At 45.4% G+C, this 18,366-nt stretch overlaps 2 protein-coding genes across 2 annotated transcripts in view; both read right to left on the bottom strand.

Annotated features, from left to right (window-relative positions):
• Positions 1-6,006, bottom strand: part of Usp43 (ubiquitin specific peptidase 43) — an 83,553-nt gene extending 77,547 nt beyond the window's left edge. Inside the window, exon 1 of the mRNA XM_012517838.2 lies at positions 5,390-6,006. Coding sequence (XP_012373292.1) covers positions 5,390-5,905 — 516 coding nt within the window. The 5' untranslated portion in view covers positions 5,906-6,006. The remainder of the gene's footprint in view (positions 1-5,389) is intronic.
• A 1,969-nt stretch (positions 6,007-7,975) lies between these two features.
• Positions 7,976-18,366, bottom strand: part of Cfap52 (cilia and flagella associated protein 52) — a 58,171-nt gene continuing 47,780 nt past the window's right edge. Inside the window, exons 10-14 of the mRNA XM_004645160.2 lie at positions 17,528-17,673; positions 13,355-13,506; positions 11,004-11,106; positions 9,501-9,612; positions 7,976-8,377 (exon numbers count right to left, since the gene is read on the bottom strand). Coding sequence (XP_004645217.1) covers positions 8,202-8,377; positions 9,501-9,612; positions 11,004-11,106; positions 13,355-13,506; positions 17,528-17,673 — 689 coding nt within the window. The 3' untranslated portion in view covers positions 7,976-8,201. The remainder of the gene's footprint in view (positions 8,378-9,500; positions 9,613-11,003; positions 11,107-13,354; positions 13,507-17,527; positions 17,674-18,366) is intronic.

Raw genomic sequence — 18,366 nt, 5'->3', positions numbered from 1 at the left:
AAGAAGAAGAAGAAGAAGAAGAAGAAGAAGAAGAAGAAGAAGAAGAAGAAATATATATATATATATATCTCAGAGTTGGTTATGGTAGTGCACGCTTGTAATCCCAGCACTCAGGAGGTTGTAGCGGGAGGACTGCTGTGAGTTCAAGGCCAGCCTGTAGTAATAGAGAGACTCTGTCTCAAAATACACACACACACACACACACACACACACACACAGTGTATCTGAAAATATATGGTAAACTAGTAACAAATAGAATGATGGTGTCATGGACAATTTTCAACATTTTTATTTGTACCTTCCAATTTTTTATAGTGAATATTTTTCTTTATTGGTCTTTTCTCATTTATAAAGTTTCTCAAAGGCACGTCCCAGGATTTATACATGAGTTCTCACAGAGGACATCCCCATTGACAGCCCCTGAAATGTGACGAGACCTGCACTAAAGCCAATTCTCAGGAAAGACATTTGGTATTCCTACCCTGCAACATGACATTCTGTACATGTGCTTTTCTCTCCTAAACACTGAAAATTTTTAACGTGTTTCTTATTAAAAGTAATGTTAGCTGTTCATATTTCTGGTTGTCTTGATGACCAAAATCTAATTTATATATGCTCCAAATTGGTACTGCTTTTGATTTTCTATTTTATATCTGACCTCATAAATATTAGCAGTAATTCTAAAATATGGATTTCTAGAATCATTTAGCAATTTTGTCTCCATTTGATATTTTTATTCCATTTCCACTTTATTCAGAATTTCTAAAACTAAGAATGATGAAGAAGGAATCCTTATTTTTTTTAAATGCAATGCTTCTCGTATACCACTGTAGATCTAAAATTGATTTTAAGCACATAAGCTCAGTTCCAGATGGCTTAAATCCTTAATATAACTACGGAGAAGCTAGAAGTATATAAAATAGAATATTTATCAAAAGGTATAACATAAATAAATTTAAAGCTTACAATGTCCTCTTAGGAGGTAAAAGAGACCATTTAGAGAAAATATATGTGGCAAATATGACAAGGATTGCCGGACCTTGTGAAAAGAATGCCAAGAGCTAAGCAGATGGATATACATACAACACTGAAAAGACAATGTCATGAAAAAAGTAGTCAAGAAAAATTGTTCACCTTGCTCCTAAACAATGAAATGGGGGGGGGGCTTGCAGGTTAGCTCAGTTGTTTAAAGCGCCTGCTTGGGCAAACTCAGTCAGGCTCAGGGGATCGGAGTTCGATCCCCAGCTTCACATGCTGCACCAGAAGCATGCTTCACATGCTTCACACACCCCTAAGGCAGCCTGAGCCAGCCAAAATAAAACAATGGAATAAAAATAAAAACAAGGTGTTACTGCTTTAGGTTCAACAAGTTACTAAGTGGTGGAGACTTCTTATAGAGCAGAGTAACTACAAGTGATGATAATGTATTATACACTTGACAATTACAAAAAGAATACAGCCTAAATGTTGTTATCACAAAGATATCCTTGGTCTATGAGTTAATGGACATGTTAATTGGCTTGAATCAATCATTTGGCCATGTACAGGTATATCAAGCATCATGATATATACTGTATAACATTTTGTCAATTACAAATTTCATAAAGCTCGGAGAAATAATGGCAAAAGAGGGAAATAGTCAAGATCCAAGAAAATATACCACACTGGTATATCCAAAAAATTATTTTGGGAAAAAAATATCAATAGGTACTGGTAAAATAAATAAAACCCAATAAAGTTGATTCACATTACCTACACAGGTACACCCATTTGTTAAATCTCATGAAACTCTACACTTAAAATGCGTACACTTTGTTGGACTTGATGTATATCTCAATAAAGTGGATTTAAAAAGTAAACAAGGATTGATCAAAGAGTCCTATCTGCTTAGCCTCTATAACTGCACTTGTAGGAGTAAAGTCTATGGAAATGGTCAGAAATGAGAACAAGGATTTAAACAAGTTTCAAAACGTGTGTAGTCATTGGAAAGTTGTGCAGTCGTAAATCAAGGTCTCTACAGGGGATTTTTATTTAATGATCTACACAATCATTAAAAAGCAATTTTGTAGGCTGGGGAGTATAGCTCAGGGGTAGTGTTTATCTAGCTTTCTTGAGGGCCCTGTATCCAATCTCAGCATCATTAAAAAAAGAAAAAAAGATGAATAATAATAGTCAAATTGTGTAGAATATTTTGTTGACCAGGAAAAAGTCTTATGACCATCCTTATATGGAAAGAACAAAATACAAAACTAGAACTTTCAATTGTGTATATTTTAAAATATACCCATATGTTTATGGTAGTTATCTCTGGGGGTGGAATTACAGATTTTTTTTTTTACTCTTTCCAATTTGATTCAAAACATGTATATAACTACACATTAGAAAAGCATGGACTACAGTATATAGTGATATTGTAGTGAGAATGCTTTATGATATTTAATTCATTTGCTGGGTTTGAAACAGAGTGGTCCTATCATCAGTGGGAGGCTGGGGTGATCCTAGACCCAGGAAGGAGGGTTACCACAAACTTACTCTTTTTGCAGCACTAGAGAATGAAAGTGACACTCCAGCTCCCTGATCTCTTCCTGGGTCTGAATCTTAAAGTTCTTCACATTTTCTTAATAAGGCACTATGGAGTTCACCTCCAGCTAGCTCCCTGGCCTCTCCTGCCCCAGCCCACAGGCTTTCAGGAATTCATAGGACAGAGGGACTCTCAGCCTGGACATCCCCTGTGGCTGAGAGTTGCAGTTCTCAGGGCCTGGAACGCACTGTCCCCGCTTTAGTTGACACTTCATCCTTCAAAGCCCAACTCAGTGGTTGGTCACCTCTCTGAGAAAGCTTACTTGGCTGCCCAATCAAATTATATCCCTGCCAAGGACCCCCAACCTGTCACAACACTTTGTATTTTTCTCATCTGCCAAATTGTCTTAGTTACTTTTATCTCACCACTGAGACAAAATACAGATGCTCAAGTTTAGAACAGGAAAAGATTTATTAGCTCATAATTGGTAGAGGTTTCAGTCCATCATTTGCTGGCTCCAAGGCAGGGAGGCACTGCACAGTGGAGCATATTTCATGGTGGGTGGCAAAGCCACGGGGCCTTCATCGCGTCTTTCTGCCCTTTTATCTGACCCAGGCTGCCACGATTAGTGCCAAAGCAATCAGCGGATGGATTTAGTAATCACCCACCCTTAATCTTAGCACTGTACCCTGAATCCATCACACACTGTAAATTCAGCCACCTATGACCGCATGAGGCTTTGGGGAACATCTAGACGGAAGTCGTCACACACGTCACCAGTCTGCTCGTGAGCTTGTGTGGCCATCTCCTTAACATCCATTTCTGACCCTACAGTAAACAGGGGAGCAACCACAGGGCCTGGCTTTGTGTACAACCCCTCATCATATAGTTCATGTTCCCAACTGTGTGTCTAGATAGTCAGTAAATATGTTTGCAATGAATGAGGATTTCATCCTTAGTAAAATAAAAGGAGCCAAAAATAAATAAAATGAATCAAAAGGAGCCCACCTACATTTCACTTCCTAATGCTTACAGTAGGCCCTGATTCTGGAATCCTCTGCTCAAGCCTCTGAGTCTGATCACCTGCAAGTCCCAGAATCCTGCCCCCACTACACCTCTCTGATTAGCATATTAACAAGAATTATCTCGAATCCCCAGAGACTCACTGGGGTAACCCAGGCCCTGGGTATTTGACAGCTGAAGAGAAAGAAAGGAAATCCTGATGAGTCACTGATGATGATCACTACTTTAAATTTTTTCCCCAAACTAGTCCATCTCTCTTGTCAGTGCTGTAACTGGGGTGGAATGCATCAGGCAAGAGAAAATTTACTCAAAGATTACCTCCCTCCTAGGTCTCTGCAGGTGAGGAGGTGTAATTTTAGAATAATGAACACTTCCCAGTGGCCAGGCAGTGTTTTAAATTCTCACACCCACCCTGTAATAATGTACATACGGTTACAGTTCCATTTCACAGATGAGACAAATTAAGGCACAACGGAATACAGTAACTTGCTCAAGGTCACAAAGTTCCTGCCACTTTGCTGTTAACCATCACATACACTGCCTCTCATATTTGAAAAAGCAACTGTTGCAAAAAGAAACATTTATGACACTCATGTAACAGCTGCAAAACAGGGCTTCTTCACTAGCGGAGGCAGGGTTGGAAAAGGTGGAGGTTGGCATCCTTATGGGTCACATGGCCCAGGCCGCCTTCTGGGGCTGAAACTCAAGAGCGGTGATGCTTGTGGAATGAACACGGACAGGTTCCCCTCCCCCAAGAACAACATCACTATTCTGCCAGGAGCTTCAGCTCCCTGCCCAGAGCTGCGGTTTGCAGCAGGAAGCAAGCATGGGCATCAATTATCAGGAACTCTTTTCCAACAAGGACCCCCAACTCCATGCCTCACATTAACACCAGGTAGAGTGATACACACAATTTACCAAGTCTCGCGAGCTCCCAGCACTCTGAGCAAACCCATTGTGATCCTGAAGACAATAATATCCAATCCATGCCAACACACTGTAGGGGATTTATTGTGCTGTAAACAAAATAACAGCTGGGTGTGGTGGCCCACGCTTGCGATCCCAGTACTCAGGAGGCTGAGGTAGGAGGTTCGCTGCCAGTCTGAAGACAGCCTGGGCTACAAAGTGAGTTCAAGACCAGCCTGAACTTCATAGCAAGACCCTGTCTCCAAAAGAAAAAAGTTTGACAGCTCCAAATAGTACATCCATTGCCTTTTCCCTGTTATTCAGCACAAGACCTGTCCCACGGGTTTTCAGCAACCACTAGGCTTAAAATAAAATCCAGTCTTTACTATGCTGGGTTCGGCAGCACATGTACTAAAAATCCAGCCTTGACCACTGCCCACAGGCTGTCCCTGATCTCCTGACCCTTGTCTACCTCCTGACTTGCAGCGACATTGGTTTTCTGTCCGTTGGGCCTATTGCCGGGTCCCTCTGCCTGGATTATTCCTAGATTTTGGCTCTGCTGAGCTCCAGTCAACATTCAAAACGCAAGCATCACCTCCTTCCCCTGAGAGCTCCCTCCACAAACTCCCCACCTCTAACCCTTCTGCCTGGAAGCTGAACTACGCCTGGAGTTGAGAGTTCTGGCACACAAGCCTTTACAGCACAAATGCTGAATACACAATCTGTCAGCTGTCTCCGCGTCTGCTCAAAATACCCAGGGGAAATTAATTGATTAAATACCCCAAACGGTGGCATAACGCATCCCTTCAAAACAAAGGCGGGATCCCGGGGCTGCCGTGGTAAATGGCCATCTCCGGAGGACGCCGAGAACACCCTTTCCCGGCGGGGCACACACTTTCAGGGAAGCGAAACCCGAAGGGCGCGCGGCGCGCTGCCTACCTTGAACTCGGCGGAAAGTTGGGGCGTGTACTCGCGGGTCCAGAGCGCGCGCACCAGCGCCGCCAGCTGCTCGGTGACCTCGGCTCGGCCCGGCGCCGCCCGGTAGCGGCCGAGCGCCAGGAACTCGGCCAGCAGATCGGTGTTGCTGAGACACTGCACCACGGCGTTCATGAAGCAGGTGTTACCGTGGTTCTTCAAGCCCTGGGCGCCGGGCGGCCGCGCCCCGTCGCCCGCGGGGAGCTGGTGCTGGAGTGCGGGGGATCGCTCCACCCCCGGACTCCCGGGGGCCGCTGGAGTCGGGCCCGGGGTGCAAGCGAAGCCACCCTCGCCGTCGCCATCGCAGTGTCCCGGCTGGAGCTGGGCATGGGGCTGGGACCGGGGCGGCGAGTCCCCGGGGCGGGAGCGGCTGCCCAGCGCCAGCAGGAAGCGGTGAAGCAGGCGGCGCAGGGAGCGGCGGCGGCGGGGCCGGGACGCGGGCCGCCCTTCTGCGGCCGCGTCCCCCGGGCCTGGCTCCATGGCTCCCACCGGCGCTACTCCCACAGCGCAGCCCCCCGGACTGGTACGAGGGCGAGCGCCGCTCCCCAGGCCCTTCCAGCCTCGGAAGGCGCCCGGCCCCGGCTACCTGCGGACCAGGTGTGCGGGGCCGGACGAGGGCGGAGCCGAGGGCGGGGCCGCCCCGCCCCGCGCGGGAACCCTGCGCGTCCCCAGCCTGGGGGGCAGTGCCCGGCCGCCCCTGCCCGCACTGAACCCTCCCTGCGGCCCGGGAACCCGGTATAATCCCCGGGAGCCGTCGGGTTGCGTTCCCCACCCTGCCTCGCTTCTTGTAAATCAATGGGCCTAGATTTTGCCTCTGTTCCTCTTCCCCGCCCATCCTTCCAGCTGTGGAAACGATAGGAACGGAACCTTCGAAGGCGCCTAGGAAATTGCAAAACCTGGCTTTTGCCAAGTTTCTTGTGATTACGCCTAGGAGGAGACGGAGAAAAGGGACAGGGTCTTCCAAGGGCAAGGCAGGTCCGGGAAGCGTGTGCCGGGAGCTGCGGAGCGTGGGGAGCGCTGTGTGGTCGCGGACTGCTCACCCGGTCAGGTGGGCGCGGACAGGGGGCGCCACCGCCCCGGGAGCTGCTGAGCGTGGCGTGCAGGGCTGTGAAAAAACACCTGGAAATGAGCGTGTGTTTGTGTGTGTGTGTGTGTGTGTGTGTGTGTGTGTGTGTGTGTTTGTAATTACAGCCGAGGTTAGAATCATTCTCCAAAAACTTGCAAGACTTGATCATCTTCATTTTAAGTGGAAAAATGGGCTCAGTTTCCCACCGCGTAGAGGCCGCCAGCCAGTACGCAGAGAAACCGGAACTCGAACTGTCTGCGCTCTCCGCCTAGCTCCGGCCTCCTCCGAGCTCTGTACTCGCTCAGCAGGAAGTTTTCCAGCTCCCCGGCGCGCCCCCTAAGCGGTGGTCTGTTCACTAGTCGATGCAAAATCCTCGCTGAGTTGTTGCCCAATCAGAGCTGGTTCGGCCCGGCCCCGCCCTTGATTCCTCGGGCAACCCCCGGGGGCCTCTACGGCCTTTATTCCACAACTGTCAGGTTTATAATTAACCAAACAAGGTCTTGCAAAATGAATTTCTCATCAGTTTCTCTCTCAGAGATAGGCAGGATGTGGAATTACCTCAGCACCCTGAAATGTGACTTGCTTTAATAAATACGTGATCATCGTTTATTAAGTATCCACGTTGATCTTTCAAGTCGGGTCACGGCAATTCTCTGACTCCACGAGAATAGCATTAGTTAAAGAATATGCCTAGAATATAAGAATGTTCTGTGGCCTGAAGACAAGCATTTTTGAAAATACTATCGTCTACATTCCCTGGGAAAAGGTTCCTTGTTGAACGATTAGTACGAAAGACCCATCTCCTCATCTCGTGGTAAGCTTTGGAGAAAGAATTTATCACCAGCTCTAGCATCTCTGTAATTTCATCTTTGAGAATCTCAAGGTCCCACAACATGTGGTTTCTTTGCAAAAGCACGCGAATTAAACCCTCTGTGTCAGGAATTATAATTTCATAACAAATTCACTTCATTTTCACAATACCTTTTTTTTAGAAAGTTTTTTTTTGGGGGGGAGGAGTCGTTTGTTTTCTTTTTGAGACAAGGTCTCAATGCATAGCCCAGGCTGGCCTTGAGTTCACAGCAATCCTGAAAGGAAGTTGCTCTCCGCAAAAGAGAAAACAAGGGCTGAGAAGTTTTTTTAGAAGCTTGCCAGAGGTTTGGGTTCAAACCTCTTGCTCTGAGTATGGCTTGACCAGGGAAAAGATGATTCAGAAGGGAATCTCACTTTGCTTCATTTTTGGAGGATAGCAATGCTAATACCTATGGACATATGCAAAAAGTCTGTGGGTTTCACAGTTACAGAAGAGAAATTATGGGGCGGGGGATATAGCTAAGCGCCATAAGCACCTGCCTGGCAGGCACAAAAAGTCCCTAGATCAATCCCCGATACCACAAAAAAAAAAAAAAAAAAAAAAAAAAGGATTCGCACAGTAAGATTATGATTGGGAATTTATTCATAATAAAAAACTTTACAATCTGGACAAATTATTCTTGAGCATATTTCAATTTTAAAGTATAGATTTAGAAAAAAATTGTTCTTTTTTTAAAGGTACAGTTTAAGAAAACAAGATGTGTTCTAGAAAGGAGAAATCTAGAGATAAAACATTTTGACCAAAGAGCCAAAAGTGAGAGGTGAGACATGAAGGCTAGCGTTGGAATATCCAAAGTCAGTCCGCAGAACCGCACACAGCACAGTGGAGGTCCTGGCAGCTTAAGAGGCATAGGGGTACTTCCATCGGAGAATAGCCCCATCGGCACTTACGCTCACAATGTACTTATTTCCTGGACTTATCCGGACACGAGTGATGTTGCCGCTGTGCCCCATCCCAACATGAGTCACCTCACCCTTGTTGTAATCCCAGACTTTGACCAGATGGTCATTTCCACCTGAAATACATGGTTACATGGCACTGTAGAACAGAAACAGCTCTGGTTCCAAATTACCAGATCATTTTCAACACATTTCCACATACTAACTTAAAGAACAATCTATATACATGTAATGCATCTGCTTGATTATGAAAAAAAAAATCTACATGTTGTACTAAATTTGGAGGGTGAGCCTATCCAAAGAGGTGAAATTACCCTTCATCCTACCAGCTAACAGCTTTTTGGTTCAGTTCTTTTAAGTGTTTTCTCCAGAGGTGTTCTGGTATACACCTAGATCTGGATATGTGATTGAGATCACACTGTTCAGTTCTTCTTGCTCCCAGACAGTGTGTTTGTGAGACTTTAATTCACTGATGTTGTTTCAGTTGGTGTGTTGGATGGTAAATGTCTCCTGCATACTGATTAATTCATTTATTTGGGAAGAGGGCCCCATATCACTCAACCATGAAAAGAAATGAAAGCGACTGCTTGGGCTGAGCATGGTGACCCACACATGAAATCCCAGCACTCTGGGAAGCAGAGGGTGAAGGGTATCAAGTTGAGTCCAACTGGGCAACTTGGTGACTTAACAAAACCCTGGGTCAAAATTAAAAGAAAGAAAGAAAATGAGAGAGAGAGAGAGAGAGAGAGAGAGAGAGAGAGAGAGAGAGAGAAAGAGAGAGAGAGAGAGAGAGGAGGGCTTCAAATTTAGCTCATTGAGAAGGCCCTGGGTTTGATTCCTAGTACTGAAGAAAAAAAAAAATAGTATATAGGACTTTAATAGAAAATAGTACAGAAAGGTAATTGGACAGCCTAGGACAGTGGTGGTGAACCGATGGCATGCATGCCATCATGGGTTGTTTGTATCATTGAAAGTTCTAACAGGTTCTCCATCACTGGCCTAAAACATTTAAAGGCCCATTTCTATCATTAATGCCCACAACAAAACAGCATAAGGTTACCTTCTATTTGTGACCCTATGTTACCCTATGTCTTCTCTTTGAAATGTGACTTTTAGATTGCTCTACATTGGCTGTCCTGCTGAGATTTGCATCCCCCCTTGACATCTTTTGCTAGCTTTTCCAACAGCCTCCCACTAAATAATCCACAAATAATCTTCTTTTTGCATCCCAGGACTAACCTGTGACAAAGTATGCTCCGTCCTGTGTAATATCCATACCATTTATTGAGCCAGATAAGGCACCCTCCAACTCTCGGATAACTGTCCCATCAAATACTTCCCAGTAAGCAATCTGGAATACAGGAAGGAAGCATTAGGCAGGATTCAGCTCAGTGGAATCATCCATGCACATGCTAACAAAAGATGGTTCTACTTTATATAGAAGGCAGCAAAAATACATCATGGGATGGTATTGGCTGAAATTATAAATAGGCTACAGCAGGGGGTGGAGAACCCTTTCTAATATTTTTAGTATTGGTCTTTAAATTTGCATACTATTTAAAGAGATGTTGATATGCTGATAAACCTGGATAGGGACAGAAAGAGCTTTTGATAAGACTAAGCAGATTGAGTCTATAGCAAGATGTAAAATAAACAAGAGAACAGCCTCTGCTTCAGCACTTAGAGGAGGACAGTAAAGCTACAAGCCTGTGGGAGAAAAAGTTCCTTCTTCCTCGTGTGGGTTGAGGGGCTGAGAAAGATCACTGCTGAGAGTTCTGTCACCTTCCACAGTCACCCACCCCAGTCCAGCTGGACTCTCCCTCTCTTTGGAACCACCCTTATGTCCAACTTCCCCTTCAGCCCCAAAGCAATAAGATATTCCACAGGGTGGGGTTTAAGGACCAAGTGATATCATTAGTCCCTCCACAGTAGGGAACTAGGTGGGAGGGAGAGGCAGGTTGGGGGGTTGGGGGGACAGTTTTCTCTGAAGATAGTCATAGTCACGTATGGGTATCAGCCAGAAGGATATGTTCCAGGGTCCTCCATGGCTGTAAAACATGCATGAATACTCAACACCCTCTCACTTTTTTTTTTTTTTTAAACAGGGCCTCTCTGTGTACTTCAGGCTATCTTTGAACTTACTATGGAGCCTAGGCTATCCTCAAACTCATGGCAATCCTCCTGCCTCAGCCTTCCCAGTGCTGGGATTACAGGCATGCACCACCATGCCTGCCATTCTGTATATTTGAAATCATCTTTCAGGGCTAGGAAGATAGCTTGACGATCTAAGTGCCTGCCCGGCAAATGCAAGGACCCAGGTTCAATCCCTGGTACTACATGCTGTGCCAGCCCCAGAACCCTGGGTGTGCCGTGCTAGCTACCAAAACTGGGCATGGTGGTGAAAGCCTGTAATCCCAGTGCTGGGGAAGCTGAGACAGGAGGATCATTATGAGTCCAAGCTGCATAGTGAGACTCTGTATCAAATAAATAAATAAAGACATAATTTTAAAAAACTTTTTTAATACAATTAAAATTAAAAAGAGGCTCTAGTTTACTTATAACACCTAATATAATGTAAATGCTCCATTATAATACGTTATTTGGAGAATAGCGGAATGGAGAAAAGAAGTCTGTACATGTTCACTAGAGGTGCAAAATTTTTCCCAGAATACTTCTGTCCTTCAGAGCTGAACTGAATGTGTAACTCTAGCACCCTCAGATAGGGAAGCCAACTGTGCCTACCTTTCTATCTGTCCCACTAGTGATGATCTGGAACTCTTCGGGGTGATAACACACACACTGGAATAAGGTGTTGGCCAGGATCATCTGATTTCTCTTAAGACGCCTGAAAAGTAAGATTCAAAAGTTATGAAAGTCAACTTTCTCTACCCTCAAAACTGTTCCAATTGCGCTCGGTACAAGCTTGGGTTTGGGGTGCTTTAACTTTCTCGGGCTTTTCATGTGGCTCCACACAACAGCACATGTAGCCTTCCAGGGTGGAGATGTGACTTAACAGTTGAGTACCTGTTTGCCTGTGTGTAGGAAGCCCTGGGCTCAATCCCCAGCACTGGGGAAAAACATGACTTCTGATTGCTCTGCTCTACTTCCAAATCCTCCTATGGTATCTGTCAGTAGTGGTCAGGTCGTAGGGGCCCTTTCGAAAGACAGAGTGCAGAATTCAGTGAGGATCCTTACTTTCCAGATAGAAGGACATCCAGGCCGGCTCCCCAGGGGCTGACCCCACAGCCCATCTTCTGGCTCCTACACAATTATATTCATCTTCAAGGGCACCCTTGAAGGGAGCTTCCCTCAAGCTAAGGGGTGAACAGTGGGGATGGATAGATGGGGTTAATTTTTAATAGATACTATCGGGCCCCACTTCTAGAAATTTGGACTGTGTGGATTAGGAGGAGGTCCAAAGATTTGCATTTGAACCCAGCACTTTATGTGCACTAGAGTTTGAGAGCACTCCTGCTTTAGATGCTTGACCAGGTTGTATGATGTTCTTTATCCAAAATGCTTAGGACAAGAAGTATTTTGGATGTGGGAGATGTGGACGTTTTTGGAACACTGCATAACCTTTGCCAGTTGAGCATCCCATTTTGGAGAATTTTGAATTTCAGATTTTTTAGATCAAGACCAAGAAATATGGAAGCGTCACTTCTCCTTCCCTGATAGATGTGCTGGGCATAACCATCTCAAAGGCCCAGTTCTCCTGGCAAAACAGACAGACAGACAGACAGACAGACAGACAGACAGACAGACAGACAGACAGACAGACAAAAACCAATCTCGTCTGGCAGTTTTTTCTCACTAGAAGTTTCCAAACATGACAGCTGAGCTGGGCATTTTTAAAGAGTTTGGTATAGATTAACCTAATATTCCAATATACAACAGAAAAACTATCAGGATACAAGGCAGTCACAGACCATCCACGCAAATAAACATTCTGATGACACATTTTCCCAAAGCAAAGCCCAAGTGTAGACTTCTACAATTAGGGTGCTGGGGCAAAGATCCCCATTCTGAGATGAGCTCTAGGTGCCTGAGGATCAAAGTTGGAGACACGCAGGTCTAGAAGACAGAGGCTTGCTTTGCTTTTGTCTCCTCCCACCCCCAGGACTGGACATTGAACCCAGGGGTACTGAGCTACATCCTCAGCTCTTTTTATTTTTATTTTGAGACCAGGTCTCACCAAGTTGCTCAGCCTAGCCTTGAACTTGCCATTTTCCTGCTTCAGCCTCCTGAGCCACTGGGATTACAGGTGTGCACCACCACACCTGGCTGCTTTCTGCTTTTTTAATGTAAAAAAATGCTTCAGTTTTTATTTCAGCCCTCATTCTCTTCTCTCTCATCAAGGCTATTTTAAATTCTTTCACCCAATCTGCCTCCCTCCATCTATGTACTTACTCCTGTCTCTTTCTTGCAGTTATACAGAGGCATGCATCCCAGGAGGGCAGAGGGTGGATGGAGGACTGGGAGGAGGAGTTGGAAGATAGGGTTTGATTCCCAAATAAAAATACATGGCAAAAATGCTTATGTTAAAAATTCAGAATTCACCCTTGAAAATTCCTGGAGTTCCTCTCATGACAAGGTGCATATGCTCTGGTCTAGTTTGCTGGGTGGGGAACACACTGGCCAGGGTGTGGTGTGCTCAGTGTAAGAGGTGCTGGGAATGTGGCCAGCTGAGGGCAAGGGCAAGGCTATGGCTCCTGGGTCCCTCCCTCCCTCCCGTGGCAGGTGCACTGTGGGCCCCATGTCACTGTGTTGACTGACCAGGGCAACTGCCCACAGCCCTTATTTCTTAGGTCCCTTTCTAGAAGTAAGTCAGTGCAAGTTAAATCATGCTTTCTGTATGTATCCCAAAAGCTACTTTCCTATCTGCCCAGAAATTTCACTCAACTCTTCCTCGAGACTGTCCCCTTTCCACTGGCATCTGTAAACCCTGGCCAGGCATGGAGAATGAATATCCATTCACTGTTTCTTTAACCTCTAGATTTCTACCTACCTTTAGAGTCTGTACCACGTTCCTACAGTGCTGGCACAGTCAGGGTTGCTAGGTGCCATGTACCCTCCCCCTCCCGGGTACCTACACCAGGTCCCAAATGATGCAGGTGCCGTCCGTGCTGGCCGTGACACACTCCTCGTTGTTCTTCTTCACCCGAATGCAGGACACAGAGGATTTGTGCTCCTTCAGGGCCTCCTCCAGCTTCTGGGTTTGGCAGCCTATCTGCCATACCCTCACCTGAGGGCCCAGAGCACAGGTTCTCTCTCAGTACAAGGGAGAGAGAACCTTGGGAGCTTGAAAGGGATGGGATCAAAAATGCCCCTGAAAACCTTTCCATTCCTGCACTGTCTGACTTTCTTTTTTCTTGTACTAGGGGACAAACCTAGTGCCTTCTCACTAAGCCATCCCTCTAGCATCCTTCATGCTCCCTGTTTAGGTTTTGAGACAGGGTCTCACGCAGTGGCTGAGTTGCCCAGGTGGAGCACAAACTTGCTAACATCCTGCCTTGGCCTCCTGGAATGCTGGGATTTCAGGTGTGTGCCTATGCAGCCTGTTTTTCAATTCCCTGTCCTTGTCTCAGTTGGCTGACATGGGAATGATGTGTTGCAGGCCAAGAATATTCATGGCCACGATGCCATCATTGTCCATGGAGCTTGAGAAATAGTATCAGTGGTCTACATCTACTTCTACTTCTGGGCTGAGAAATTTATCAGACATCTACTAGGAAAATCAATAGTACCATGGCCTCCACTAACCCGAGCATAATAACATGGCTACTCATTTCTGCTGAGCTTTGCTCTCAAATTTCTGGTGCCATCAGGGAATTTCTTAAGATACCCAGAGCCGTATTTAAACTTTCACATCAGCCATTCAATTTTAAATCACTTAAAACCAATAGTACTCAACCCTATGGAACTCAATACCCATTTTCTATCGCAAGTATTTTCCACTATCCATTTATTCTCCCAAAATGAAATTCATAGGTAATACCTACACACAGAATTTTAAGCAGGCAATATGTGGCCCTAATTTTAATAATAAATAAAGGTCGGCCAAATAGCTCAGTGGATTAAAGCGCTTACAAGCAGGTGCAGGGACCAGGGGTTTGATCCCCCGCCTGCCAAGCTGGCTCCGCCTCCAGGGCACACTGAGATGGCAACTGAGATTGGGCATGATGGCCCGTGCCTGTAATTGCAGCACTTGGGAGGCTGTAAACAGGCGAATCACTACAAATCTGATCTAGTAGTGAGACCCTGAACACCCTGTAGACCCTTCTCTAAAATACAGAAAAATAAATAAATAAAAGTTATTTATAGTTAGTATAATATGTCCTTTTAATACATAAATGTGGGCCAGGGAGATAGCTCAGTAGAATAAGCTCCTGCCTGGCATGCGCAGGGTCCTGAGTTCAATCCCGGGACCAAAAAAAAAAAAAAAAAACCCAGAAAAAATACATAAAGGCTCTGGGGGCTAGGGAGATAGCTGTGCGTCTAAGTGCCTGCCTGGCAAGCACAAGGACCCAGTTCAATCCCTGACATGGCTCCCTGTGCTGGCTCCAGAACCCTGGGTGCACATGACACACCTGTAATCCGAGCACTGGGGAGGCTCTGAGACAGAAGGATCACTATGAGTCTGAGCTGCCTAGAAAGACCCTGTATCTAAATAAATAAATAATTTTAAAAAAATACATAAAGGTTCTGTTACAGGCACACCAGAAAACATAGTAGTATAGTCAGATGTTTACACTGTCTTAGAATGAATGTTAGATTTTAAAAAAATAAAAGGAGCCAGACGTGGTGGTGCAAGCCCTGTAATCCCAGTGCTCAGGAGGCAGAAACTGTTCTGTACAATTAGTCCAGGACAGGGAAGGGACGTGATCCAACTGAACACTGGATTAAAAACTTGTGTTTGGATAACTAATAACAGACTAGACTTACTTCACCTGGAAAGACAAAAAATAACTTTAAATGAAATAAGGAACACATCATAAAATACTTTGTACACTGTCAAAGAAAATGACTCAGTATGAGGTTATCCCAAAGTATCAGGGTCATGTTTAGTATCCAAATTCTTAAAGCATTACCAGCATCAAGAAAACAAATTTCCTTCATTTTGGGGGTTTTTCTGGTGCTAAGGGTCAAGCGCAAAACCTTGTGCCTGCTGAGTGTGCGCTCTGCTCTGGGGCCACACCCCGGCCAAATGTATCTGGAGATCCCCACTATGCATGGAAGCTTTAATATTTAGCAAGGGTGATGCTGTATTTAGAAAATAAGGTGTGAGCATCCACCAAGCGGCTTGGGATTACAAATGGGTCTGAGAGGGCCCTTGGATATGCCAGGTGTTAACCTTTTAGTTGTGGAATTGTTGGGAGTTTAGGGTACACTTGGAGGAAGGGGACAAGGTGGTGGCATTGAAGTATGGGCAAATGGGCACTCGGGGCAATGACCATTTATTGTAGAAAATGGAAGAGCCTGAGCAGTTTAGCAACTGCTGCGTTCCTTCCTGTGCGTAGCTGCTGACTGGCAGCTCTGGTCTGTAGTGTACTTCGAAAGACCTTGAAGTCTGTGTCCTAAGAAAGGAGAGACTTGCAATAGCTGAGCAGAGCAAAAAGGAAGAGAAGTTGATGTGGGACTGGGGAAAGAGGGCTGAGCAGGCAAAGAGGGTGCTTCTGTGTGCCGCAGTGCTAGAGACTGAACCCAGGACCTCATGCATGGCCAGAGCTCGCTCACTGAGCTACATACATCTCCAGCACTTCTTATTTTAAGACAAAGTTTCACTAACTCGCCCAGGGTAGCCTTGAACTTGGGATTCTTCTGCTTCAGCCTCCCTATTAGCTGGAATACAGGGCTGGAATACACCCAGCTGAGCAATGTATTTGTAAAGTGTAATTTCCTCAGGTGGTTCTCACAAGCTTGAGCTTAGGTGACTAGATTGCACATAGTCCCTCCAAGGTATGAGACAGCAAGGGAGGATGCCGGGATGTCAGCACAGGCGTGGCTGAGGTGATGAAGGGTGCAGTAAAGCCAAAAGGTGGTGATGGGAGGGCAGCCATGTGCCGGGAGGGTGAGTGTGGAGATAGAGCTCGTCAGATATGGAGGGACCCTGGCTGTTCAACACACAGAACAGCTTTTGGAGACTTAGTAAAAAAAAAAAAAAAGAACAATATCTCATTAATAGAAGTATTTTCTTCAGTTTAGACCTGAGGAAACCAAAGCATGCAGAAGCTAAAGCGTATGCCCAGGTCTCATGAGTATAAGTTGCAGAAGGGAAATCTGAGCCCAGGCATTCATCCCCTTTGCTGAAATTCTGCTAACAGGTCCCTCAGGTGTTCTATCTGACAAACCTTCCCATAAGAGCTGAGAAAGAAAAGGAAAAAATAATGTCCTGTATAAACAAAGGGGGAGATTTAGGATTTTTTCTTTTAAAAAAAAGCTGGGGTACAGGGAAAGGGAAACTCCTCAATAAAGCTGTGAGTAACAGGTATTTTAGGTGCCTTGGACTGATGGAAAGGTTGAATGCAGTGATTATAAAATAATACAAAAACATCTAGTATGTTAAATACAGGCAGTTGATCCTATACATATTATCCACTTTAAAAGATAAAGACAATTTATCCAACAGTGGTTCTTGAAGGAAAAGAACAAGTATGTCAGAGCCCTGGCAAAAATCATAGCTGAATTCCACATAGAGAACTCTTACATCTACATCTGAAATGTCTTTTCTGTGAACAAAGGTATTTATGTGTCTATTTACATGATTGGAACTTTAATTCATGATGCATTTTATGGTTTCATCAAAATCTTAATTGGCTCTGCCTGAAGCCTAGTAAAGGTACATATTTTAAAAATCAAATACTTGCCTGGCAAGCACCAGGGCCTGAGTTCAATCACAGGTTCCACAAAAATAAATAAAAAATAAATAAATAAATAATAAAAAATGGCCTATGAGTTAACTGCTCTCAAAGTTTCCTTTTTTAAAAAAAACAAAAATCTGTTTTCTTTCTTTCTTTCTTTCTTTCAATGTATGTAGTACAGGATCTACTGGGTCTCACTACATAGATCGGACTCATAGTGATCCTCCTGTTTTCAGCTACCCAAGCGCTGGGATTACAGGTGTGTGCCACCACGCCCAGTTTCAATCCTGGTCCCGGGGGGCGGGACCGATCAAACCCTATACCCTGCGTCTGCCTAAGCAGGCGCTTTAGTCCTTGGAACTAGCTACATGGCCAGCCCTTAAATTCTGTTTTCAAGAACATTACCTCCCCTTCCCCACCACCGCTGATGACCCTTTTACAGTCGCTAGTGGTGGCGATGGCAGTCACTCCGATCCTGTGAGCATTGCTAATGACGTACAGCAGTCGGCCGGTCTCAGGGGCGAAGGCCCGGATTTTACCATCATTCCATGCTGGGGTGAAAGGGAGACAAAGGGCAGGCAGGATCAGCATACGGCCCACCCTCTCTACAGACTCTGTTGTCCTAAATGAGAAATGAGAGTGAGACTTGGAAAAAGTGGCAATGATGGAGGAAAGACGCCTCCAGCCCTCCACACAACTCCCCAACCATCCCCTGGTCCCTAAACAGGTCAGGACTGACTGAAGAAAAGGAGGGGTTTGTTTCACTGAAACTGCCTCCAGGGGGACTTCACCAAGAAAGAGAGAGTGGGGAGAGGAGGAAGGGGGAGCCCAGCTTCCACCTCTCTAGGAGCTACAGACTTGTACATCCACCTGCTAGAGGCTATCAGACCTGCAACACATCATTTAACAATTCCAAACTATTCTTGGCTACTACCCACTCTCATCTTTAAAAATGTTCCTTTTGCCATTCTCACCTCTTTCCACCTCAGGGAACACTGCCATCAGCCATCTCGTTGCATAAGCCAAGAGATCCAGTCATTCCGATCCCTCTATATTCCATCTACCTCACCCTATCTGACATCTGACCCATCAGCAAATCCCATCAGCTGCACCATTAAAAACATTGAGAATCTTAACACCTTTCCACCCTTGCACTGGCACCACCCTATTCAAGCCACAAGTGTGCATTTCCCTTGGGTAAGTGCTTCGTGTGTGTGTGTGTGTGTGTGTGTGTGTGTGTGTGT

This window comes from Octodon degus, unplaced genomic scaffold, assembly GCF_000260255.1.
Source record: "Octodon degus isolate 3935 unplaced genomic scaffold, OctDeg1.0 scaffold00219, whole genome shotgun sequence".
Taxonomy (NCBI): Eukaryota; Metazoa; Chordata; class Mammalia; order Rodentia; family Octodontidae; genus Octodon; species Octodon degus.
The sequence above is the reverse complement of the archived record's forward strand: the minus strand, read 5'-3'. Positions and strand labels throughout refer to the sequence as shown.